This window comes from Strigops habroptila, chromosome 2 (assembly GCF_004027225.2).
Source record: "Strigops habroptila isolate Jane chromosome 2, bStrHab1.2.pri, whole genome shotgun sequence".
In the NCBI taxonomy this organism is placed as follows: Eukaryota; Metazoa; Chordata; class Aves; order Psittaciformes; family Psittacidae; genus Strigops; species Strigops habroptila.
The window spans coordinates 102,307,994-102,318,563 of record NC_044278.2 but is presented as its reverse complement, the minus strand read 5'-3'; the positions used below and the strand labels follow the sequence as shown (position 1 = coordinate 102,318,563).

The 10,570-nt window shown below is 44.9% G+C and overlaps 1 protein-coding gene and 1 long non-coding RNA gene across 7 annotated transcripts in view; both read left to right on the top strand.

Moving 5' to 3' along the window:
* Nucleotides 1-521: 521 nt before the first annotated feature.
* PAN3 (poly(A) specific ribonuclease subunit PAN3) overlaps nt 522-10,570 on the top strand; it is an 80,774-nt gene continuing 70,725 nt past the window's right edge. For 2 of the 6 annotated variants that reach the window (XM_030477814.1, XM_030477811.1), the window contains exons 1-2: nt 535-1,187; nt 6,807-6,947. In XM_030477814.1, coding sequence (XP_030333674.1) covers nt 758-1,187; nt 6,807-6,947 — 571 coding nt within the window. In that variant the 5' untranslated portion in view covers nt 535-757. Of the gene's footprint in view, nt 1,188-5,072; nt 6,117-6,804; nt 6,948-10,570 lie in introns of those variants that run through there. The other 4 variants (XM_030477812.1, XM_030477815.1, XM_030477817.1 and 1 more) reach the window with 3 other exon arrangements.
* LOC115604564 lies at nt 1,265-4,513 on the top strand. The gene is made up of 2 exons (XR_003990322.1): nt 1,265-4,176; nt 4,356-4,513. It is a non-coding gene; the product is annotated as an uncharacterized LOC115604564 (long non-coding RNA).

Sequence of the window (10,570 nt, the reverse complement as noted above, 5' to 3'; positions counted from 1 at the left end):
CTGCCCTCCCGCTAGCCCAGCCGGCAGGGAAAAGCAAGCGGGCTGCCGGATGTCTGCAGCGGGGAAGGGGTACATGGCTTTTGATGGGGACATGGGTCGGGATCCTGCCGCACCGCCGGTACGCTGCCCTCCGCCCGCCAGGGGAGCGGCAGAACCAGCGCGGCAGCCCGCACGGGAGCCGAGCGGCCGCAGCCCCGGGCTCGAGCAGGGGCCGGTGGTCCGGCGCTCCGGCCGTTTGCCCTTTCGGCACGGGCCTTACCGGCGGGCTGGCCGGCGCTGCGCGGGACGGGTAACGCCCGGCCGCTCGAACCCGGCCAGGACGGCTGCACGGCCGGCTCCCTCTGCCCACGGCCGGCTCCCTCTGCCCGCCGCACACCACGCTCAGCCGCCCGCAGCTCCGCAGCCCCTGCCCGTCGCTCTTCCGCCCGCTCCCGGCCCCAGCACCCAGCGGCCCGGCCCCGGCCCGGCGGCGCTACCCATCATGCCCCGCGCCGGCGCAGGCGCGCCCGTGCGGCCGCTCAGGAAGAGGAAAATGGCATAAACAACCCTGAGCGCCGGGACCACTGAGGAGGCGCCGCCGCCCCCGCCGCGGGCCGCGCGGCCCCTTTAAGAGGCGCGGAGTCGCCCCCTCCTCCCCCTTCCGCAGCCGGAGTCCGGGGTGACGGCGGTTCCCGCGCCCCTTCCCCCTCCCCGCCCCCTCCCGCCCGCCCTCCTTCCCCATGGTGCCGACCCCGGCGGCGGCGGCGGGGCGGTTGCCATGAACAGCAGCGGCCTGCCCCGCTCGTCGCCGTCGCCGGTGGTGGGGCCACCGCCTCCGGCGGCAGGGGTCGGCGTGGCGGGTCCGGCGGCCGGCGGGGCGGGGGCCGGCTGTGGCGGCGGCGGCGGCGCCGTGAAGCTGAAGTTCTGCCGTTACTACGCGAAGGACAAGACCTGCTTCTACGGCGAGGAGTGCCAGTTCCTGCATGAGGAGCCGGGCGCCGCCCCCGCCGGACCCGGGCCCGCCGCCCCCCTCGGCGGGCTCCCGCTCGGCATCCCCCCGGCCGCCGCCGCCGGCGGGCCTGGCTACCCGCCGCACGGGGCCAGCTCGGGCCCGGCGGCGGCGGCGGCGGTGGTGGGGCCTAAGAAAGCCGAGCTGGGGGCGGGAGGCGGCGGCGGCGGCGGGGGGCTGGATGGCCCGCGGCTGGCGAGTGAGTGCGGCGGGGCGGCCCGGCGGTGGGGTGGGGCGGGGGCGCTGCCGGGAGCGGGGCGGCGGGGGGCGGGCGACGCGTTGTTCCTGCTCCCCGACACGCTGTGGTGCTACCGGAAACAAATAACAACAGTCATGGTGGCGGCGGTGGTCCCCGGGCCGCCCGCCCCGCCGCCTTGCCCACGGGTTCGGCCGGTGCTGAGCGCCCTGGTGGTTGGTCCCGGGCGGGCGGGACGGGGCTGTGCCGGAGGCACGTAGCGGGGACCCGGCCGGTGCTGACAGGAAGGAGCGGGCAGGTGTGTGTGGGAAGGGGTTCCCCGCGGTTGGCTGTGGGGGCACCGGGGCTGCTGCAGGTTGGCCGGACCTCCGTGCCCGAAGCGGGGCTGGGAGGAGGGCAGTGGCAGTGAGGCTGTGCTTTCCGGGGTAGTACCCTTGCATGGGCACTTCCTAACGACCTCTGCTGAGTTTCAGGTCTTGGAAGTTTTAAATGTTCCCACTGAAGTCTTGCATTAAGAGATATAGAATAATTTTATATCTGCGTTATCTGCTACTGTGAGCAGAAATTGTGTAGAAGGTTTTGCTTTCCAAGGCTTCTTCAGCCTTCATAGACAGCCCCTTCTCAGATGGTGAGAGTTCAGATCGCCGATATGCTGTGCAGAGTGGCATTTCTGTTACTGGCTGGTTACTCATCTTCCTAATGTGCGGCCCGATAGTTAGATGTTGCAGTAAACTGATTTGAATAACCATTCGTTTTGTAGGTAAAGCAGCACTTGGCAGCTAGGAAAAGATGCTCCTTCAGAAAAGTCATGCCCCTTTTAATGGGTATATCAAGCTTGGTTGCATTATTGATTTCTGTCATAAATCTGGCGTTTGTTTACATGAAATGACTCAACTACTAAATGGTCACAGCAATATTTTTTCTGAAATTAACATGCAACCATGCTGAACATCCTGTATGTAGGTTTTTAGTGCTTGATATGTGTTTCGGGAACCTGCAACTGCTGTTTTGCCAGGTGTGGCGAGCTTGTGCCACTGAAGAGTATTATCTCTCTAGTTGGTAGCTTGTCAGTGTCTTACATTAACCCATCACTGTCATGTGCAGCCTTCCAGGAGGAGCCTGTAATATAAAATTGCTTAATACTTTCTATTAAAAGACATTATTTTCAGATTTTGATGATTTTGTCAAGCTTCAGTTCAAGTGGAAGTCTTTCTTGCCCTTTTTATTTTTTTACAGGTAGAAATATCTTAGAGAGATTCAGCAGCTATAAGCTGATCTTTGTTCGTTTTTCTTTTGGATTGAGTTTAGGCATGAAATACAGTTTTTCCCTATGTAAAAGCAAATCACTAAAATCTATTAAACTAGGGGATTCAGGCTTGGGGAGAGGGTGTATAATTTAGCTTGGGGGTAAAAGCTCCTAGATGAAAGTTCTTCTTGTAAGAAGTTCCAAAATTTCCCCAAGCCCTAAATCTAAGAAAAAATCCCTCAGAATTTTTGTGTGCTCAGAGGTTGATACTGCTGAACAATGAAATTATTAGAAAAACTGGATTCTATTGAATGTGTGAGAGGTTTAAAACTGCATAGAGCTCTCTGCAGTTGCACCCATTGTGAGGAGTGAGGGCACCAAGAACGGATAAACCCACTCTGGTGTTATAAGTGGTTACCTGCTGGGAAAGCCATCTCCCTTGAAGTTATAGGAGCCAAAAGCTTGGTCTGGTAGAAGATCTTACAGGAAGGAACTAACTGGCAAGAAAGAGTAAGGAAAGGAAGGAGAGAGAAATTAAAGTTGAAGAGCCAGGGGGTGGATCGAGTCTCACTTCTAAGCTTCCTTGCTTTGGTATACATTTGAGAAACAAATTCAAAATCTGGACTGCATCTGTACAGGTACTGGCAATCTAATATCTAAAATCCTTATGTTGCTGATGACCCATGGTGTTAACAGTATGATTTCTATGTGGATGGAATGAAAATTTTGTTTCTATGGATGTAGGAAGTAATGCACAAAGTTGTATTAAATAATAAAGTTCTGAGTTTAAGAACAAGAAATTGGGCATTGCCAAAAATTGCCTACCTGTACAGTCTCACAGGCTGTTTTCCCGAATTCAGAAGTATTTGTTAGTCTTCAGTTATATGGCTGTGGATGCCACCTTCTCTTCCTCCTTCCTCACTGGACCCCAGCCTCATTCAGTGCACAGAGCAGATAATGCTCATTGACTAATTAACTGTGTAGTCCTATTTATTGTTAAAGTGGGTCAGTGCCTCATTCTAATGTGTGTTACTCTAATCCTTCTTTGAGTACAGGATTATTAATTTACTTATAGGTTTTTCTGTGGTAATCACAAAGGCTCCCCAAATACCCACTTATTTTCACAACATAAGTGATAGGAATATTGAGTGGTGAGGAGATGAACAGTGAAAATACAAGAAATACTCCAGTGTGGAAGTATTTCAATATGAGGGTATGAAGTGGAATGAGCAGGTGATGTCCTCAGAGCTAACTAGGAGAAGTTTCTTGCATGACATGTGATTAAGCTATTCTGCACCAGACATGTTTTGGATACTAACATCTGACAGGGATTCCAAAAGTGATCAGATATTCTTGGAAGAAAACTCTGCTTGAGATTATTAAATGTGAAAAAATCATCTCTGAATTGGACTCATCTTCCCCTACATATGGCTGAGGGCCTGCTAGGAAATCCTGCTTTATCCTTGCCTCATGGTTATGCTTTTGTTCATGTATCTGCTGCTGTCCAGTGTCAGAGATGAGGTGGTGGGCTAATGTGGCTTTGGCCTGGCTGTGGCTTTTCATGTTCTTGGGGAATGAGACTGACTGTGGTGATGAGCTCTGTCTGCTCTCAGAAAACAGCATTGCTGCCCACCACCCCCAAATTACTTGACATGTGGAGCACATGTGTTCAAAGTGCCATTCCTACTTCTTCCCCCAGAGCTGTGAGTGCTCAGCTTTCTGTGTGGTTCACCTTCCAGGTATAAAGTGGCCATCTGACTGCCTGCAAAATAGGAAGCATAGTAAGTATTCCCTGTCTGAAGTTTGATTTAAAGAACAAATAAATAATTAATATGACCTTTGTGACCAAAAAAAAAAAAAAGGGGGGGGGTGGGGGGGGGGTAGAGAGAGAAAAAATTAGGAAAAGCTTCCTCTAGATTTGTTAGCTGCCAAAATCTGCCCATGTATGTCCCACATGTCAGCCCAGTGAGCAGCAGTGTCAGTGGTGCCAGATCTGAGAAGGCTGTAGAAGGAGCACAGGTGGGGAAATGACTGATGCTTGGCATTTAGGGGAAAAGATATGATTGATTGATAGGATTGTAAGGAATAGCCTAGGAGAGGATTGGTAGGGGGCATAGTAGCATGAAAGATTTCTTTTATCTGCTCTCTGTTCTCTCTGGCACTTTCCAACTTCTGTAAGAAACAAAGCAGCAGCCTGCTTTGCTGCAGGCTTGTTCCTAGGGCAGTGTCCCTTCCTGATGCTGCTTGAGGGAGGGTCTGAAGGAAAAGGTCATTGTGGTATTAAAATGTATCATGTCTGTACATATGTTGGACAGGTTAAAGTTGCACAAGCAACTGCAATTGTATTTGCTAGCCTTCAGGTGGCTTAACAGATGCAATATTGTTTTGAGTGTAGACTTTGTATATAAATAGATAGGAGCTGAGGTATGTCTCTAAACATTTGTGAACTTCCACCCTGCTTTTTGGCATAGAGCATATGATACATAGCACTCACTCTTTCCTCTTGCCTTTGGTTCCTGTAAATGTGATTTAAACCCAGAGGCGCTGAGCTAAGGAGCTCCCGGTGCTCTCCAGCCCCGGACCGCAGCGGCAGCATCAGTGGGTGGGCGCCGCTGCTGGCGGCGGAGCTGGCCACTGCTGCGGTGCTGCTGCCCGAGATCCCCATGACAGAGGTTAGCTCACCCTTTCTTCTGAGACGTTTTCATCTGGTTCTCTGCCAGAAACCCTTTCTCGGAGTCCTCCTAGGAAATCTGTAGTCAAAATATTTCTGTGAGGTGCCTGCAATATTTCCCTAAGTGGCCTTGCTCCGGGGTTCTCTGCAGATACTGGGAAAGCCTGTCTGTGAATAGACTTTGTTGCCAGCCTATGTGAAGGTGGAAAGGTCTTGGATTGTGTTGGGTTAGCCTAATAAAAGCATGATGCTGTTTTTGCAGCCCACCATCCGTGTGTCATGTGGCTGGTCATAGCAGTAGTGGATAGTGGCCACCGCTGTAGCAGCTCTGTGTGCAATCGCTTAGTGCTTAGCTTAGTGAGCATTACAGTGTAGGTTTTGTGAAATCCATAAATGAGCTAGGTTTGGAGTGGAAAGGCTTTTTTATATTTCCTGCTTTTTGAAATGTGTTTTAAGTCTTTACCAGTCCATTCATTTATAAACAAATGAAGCAGTGGATATAGGAAAAAAATGGAAAGATAAGCTATTCAGCAAAACAGGTACTAAAGATAATCTGTTGGATTACACTTCTTAATGCAATGAAACAATGGTCAGGATTATTCTAAATATGGATTTTTCTTATCTTTGGTAGCATTTCAGTATTTACTGCTTGAACTACTTAGAAACAGGCAGTTATCTCAAACTTTTACGTATAAATGTAGTTGAGGTATGTCACATACTGGTCACTTTTCTCTGGGTTTGTTTCTTCTTCATTTGTAAGCGGAATTACTGTACTACAGTTAAAGTGTGTGGTTGAGAATTCTTTTTCCGAACTTGTTTGTACTTTTTGCAAGTGATGCTGTATTAGTTGCTGCATGCCTCAGTTTTCTTTTTAGAGAGATGTTTCCCATTCTGATTTTCCTGATGCCTTTTCCAGGAGTTGATACATGATACAATTTCATCTTGTTTTCCTCTGAATGTTTTTAAGAAATGGGGAGACAATTCTGAGAATTGAAGAGACATTTGAGACATTTGAAGACAGTTGAGAGACAACTGAGAGTTGAAGAGTAAAAACAATAACCGGCTAGAAATGCATAGGAGAAAATGAAAGTTACTGATTTCACTTGATGACTTTTTGTCTTGTATGTCAACTCCAGGAATTGGGAAGTTATAGACATGGATTTGCTTCTTCCTTTTACGTGTTTCGTGTGGAAATGAAATGAGGAGGAAAATTATTAGGAGGAGCTAAGGAAAAAGAAAGGAGGGAAGGAAAAATTGCTCAGTCTGCAAAGTGATGTGGGATTTTGAGGGGCAGTTTTCACATATGAAACTTTTTTAAAAAATCCACTATTAATTGGCTTTGAAACTGATTGTATCTGTTTATATACTTTGTGGGCTTTCCTTATTGTATTGGAAATCATTTAAAGTCCAAATATTCCACAGGAATTACAGATTCCTGAGGAGTACTGGTAATTATTTGTTTCTGGTAGTACCCACCCTGTGTTGGGTATTGAAGAATGTAAAGAAAGCACTATTACTGTTGTAATTGTTTTTCTGCTTCAAAAGTGAAGATGAAAAGGAGTATGTGGGGGGATAGTTACGTTATGTGAGTGAACTTTATATATTATATCTTAATAATTTGAAGTTTTGATAATGTGTTTTTAAGATACAGAGCATCCCCATTTAGTTTCTATCTAGCAGGTATTAGATAACTGATTTTTTGTAGGTATCACTGTAGGAGTGGGCCTTCAGGAAGGATTTGAATGCCCAGAAAATAGTGACCTTGGGGACCAGCTCAGAAAGAGTTCCATGTGTAAGGAACCACCTAGAAGCAAATTTAGACTGCTGCGGGAAAAGTGGACAAATGGTAAGTGAGGGGTGGGTGATAAACACAGGTAGAAGCACTTCTCTAGAACCTCCAAAGTAGAAAAAAAGTAATCTTGGTGCTGAGGCAGCTGATGAAAAGGAGGAATTTAGATAGTGAGCTGATGTTTTCCTCATCTGTTGCTTTCTAGTAAAGATGTAATGCATTACACCAGCAGAAAACGGTGTGGTGAATCAATGCGTATTGGAGATGAGTTGGAATAGATCACGCTCTGTATGTGTGTGCACGTGTGTGTTTGTTCCATGAGTCTTCCAGGATTTAAAAGAATTCTGATTATGTGATTGTTTTGTTTGAGCTTCAAAGATACTTCATACTTAGAACTTATTTGTATTTTTTATTTTGATTCCTATCAGCCTTTTGCTCCTGATTTTTTAAAAAAACCCCAAAAAAACGAAAAAACAAAAAACAAAACCCAAACCAAAAAAACCAACCAACTTGAGAATAGAGATTTAGAAACAAAGTACAGATATATAAAAGTGAGAGCAGGGACATGCATTGTGCAAGCTGTTGTCAGGTTGGTTATCTGTTATGCAATTCCTGTCGTCTGTGGGTAGACTCCCTCAACTTCAGTTGCTCTAATGCAGATGTAACTGGCAGGAAGACCTTTCTTTTCCTTTCTTTTATGCATTCTCCCCAGCTGGTGTGAAAAGTGTCCTAACATTCTGTTCAGGTTATCTGCGCACATTTCATACAACTATTTACATATAAAAAAAAGTTAAGTTTTAGAAGGCTATTAAAAACCAAAAGCTTATGCTTTGAGAATTTTGATGCAGTTTATTGAATAATTCAGTGCAATCTGATAGGAATTGTGAAGGCTTTTGGAGAAGGTTTGCTTGGAAAGCTATGATATTAAGTAATTGCATTACTTTGAATTGCTGTTTCTGATAACAGAGTAGCTCTGACTTTAGAAAAAGTATGAGGTTTCATTTGTATTATCACTGTGCTTTTGGACTTGGTCCATGAGGAGGAATCCTGCTACTCAAGACTCTCTACTGAGAGTTTTACAGAGCGAAAGGATGGCACCTATTGGTGTGGGGGTTTTTTTTAAGTTATCAGATGCTTCTATGATATGTGAGATAAATTAAAAAAAACAAAAACCCAAACCAAAACCAAAAGAGCTCAGTCATTTAATATTACCGTAAAGATTGCTGTTTTCCTTTGCTTGCCCATGAATATCTCATCGCCTAGTGGGAGTGTTTGTAAATAAGGCAGCATTTCCCAAACTGTTCTGCTCCCTGTCTGCCTTTCAGCCAACTTGGTTCATTTATGCTGCCTGCCCTCGTATTGTGCTTTCTGTCACGGCATCCTAACCCAGGCATGTGCTTTTACTTTTACCTCTCATGCCTGGGGGTGTTGTTCACTTTCTTTGTTGTCTCTATTTCCCTGATTCCCAGCGTGTGTTTCAAAAACACTGCATTAAATGAGAGAGACAGAGATACACCAGAGAATCTACTTTCCCTAACAAGTTGCAACAGTAGCAGCACTGTAGCGAAAGTAACCTATGCATAGTGCTTCGGAACTGTTACAGAGGTGTACAAGCACATTACTATTTCCTGATACAAACATGTCAGTACAAAAAAAAGTAGGACAACCATAAGCTCTTCTGACACCTCTGTGCTTCTAGGAGACTGAAAGGACACAAGTCTTAAATGACTTGCCATAGATAGGCGTTGTATAAAACTTTTATTGTTCTTGTCTCAATACTAGGATAGCTATCTCTGTGTAAAATTCCACTGGAGATATGGCGCTGTGTTTTTTTATTGCTTTATACCTAGCTGAGATAACACCTTGTCCTTTGTATGCACATGTATGCAACAAACCTATGATTCAGTTTACCAAGCTGTGCTGAGGTGAAAAGTGCCTGCTCTGTTGCAGTGCTGGGAGTTTAAATAAAGATTGCCTCTGTACAAGAGCTTTTTTCCCCCAGCATAAAAATAATTGTAACACAGTTTTTTGTTTCTTGGTTTTTTTGGTGGTGGTTTTTTTTTTTTTTTTTCTGGTTTTTTTTTGTTTGCTTGTTTGTTTGTTTGTTTTTTGAGCGGGGATACTAGAAAGTGAATAATTTCAATCCATGTTTTAGTATCTTGCCAGAAGTCTTTAAATTGTTGTTTTGAAAAATATGTCAACAAAAATCTGTTGTGATCCTGCTTTAGCCCATTAACTTCTGGGGCAATATATCACATTCCTGTAACCCTTTTTTATATTAAGAACAGTTTCCAAGATGATCAGTGCTGGTACTAAGTTCATAAAAGAAGCAGCAAGGTATATTACAGTATTTGTTTACTGGTTAGTATAATGTTGGAATGAAAATATCAGGAATGCCATCTTTTCAGATATTGCTTGTGTTAGTGTTCAGATAGTGCTAGTATTAGACACTACGAGCATTAAACTAAAACCATCCCAAACCCACCGATCCTGTTGAAGCATGTGTGTTGAGTTCATCACAGTAGTACTCAGACACTTCAGCTGTGGTGAGATCCTTTGTTTCTGAAAAATGTCTTTGTAATAAGTAAGACGCAAAAATAACTACCTTGGGGTTTTTTCCCCCTCTTTGGTGCCTGCATCTGATGGGAAGCCTGCTTTCTGTTAAAATGCTGTGGGAGAAGAATTATATAAGAAGATATTTATTTTTAATTGCAGTTGTCACATTAAGCTGCAGTGTTACTCACCAAGCAAAAACTTATTAGGTAATGTGTGCATAAAAAAGTAGAAAACGTCTTCTGAATTTCTCAAGATGTTTTGTTTTAATTTCTTTCCAGAATTGCCAGGATGTAGCTTCTGACATTAATGTTGATGGAATTTAGAAATTTCTTCTTGTTTTCACATATGTGCTTACATAACATGTTAGCGTTTTTTTTCCTTGCTGGATTTCTAGTTCCCTTGCACGTCCATCTTTTCTCAGACCTGCCTCGTCAACCTTTCTACTTTTCTAAGGAAGTTGTTGCTTCTCTCCAAGGAAGAGCGTGCTGAAAATATATGCAACTTCAATGCATGGATAGTAGTTACACAACAGAAAGGCATGTTTTTTTGACAAAAAATAACCAATTCAAGACTTTGCTATGTTGTCTAAACTTACTTTCCTGAAGTTATAATCAATGCTTTAGGAGAGAAAAGACATAAAATTCAGAAGTTTTGTCATTCTAATAATGCTGTGTGCAGAGCACTTGACAGTGTGTGCTCGCCAATTGTTACACAGGAAAGATCTTGATAGACAAATTGAATGCAGGGTCTAATGTAAATTATTAAACATATGAGAATAAAAACTTTCTAAGGACTAAGATTTTTCTTTTCAGTTTAGACTTCTCTGTTTTTTTTTAATGCCAAACTGCTTGTGTGGTGAAGTGTGCCCACTTCTGAAGAACTTCTCCTATGGATTGCTTATGATAAATCACTTTTCTTTTTTTATGCTCTGAACTACCATGGTCTTCAAGAAGCAAGTGAGAATTTATGGTTTGCCAAATGTTTGGCAGAAGGAGGATAAAAGCCTTCTACTTCTCATGGAGAAGGCCAGGTGCCAAATACAGTATAACTGCCTTGGCTGTTTAGGTATTTGCTGAGCTTTCATCACTGTAACAAATGAATGTCCCTTCTTTGAACAGAAATGG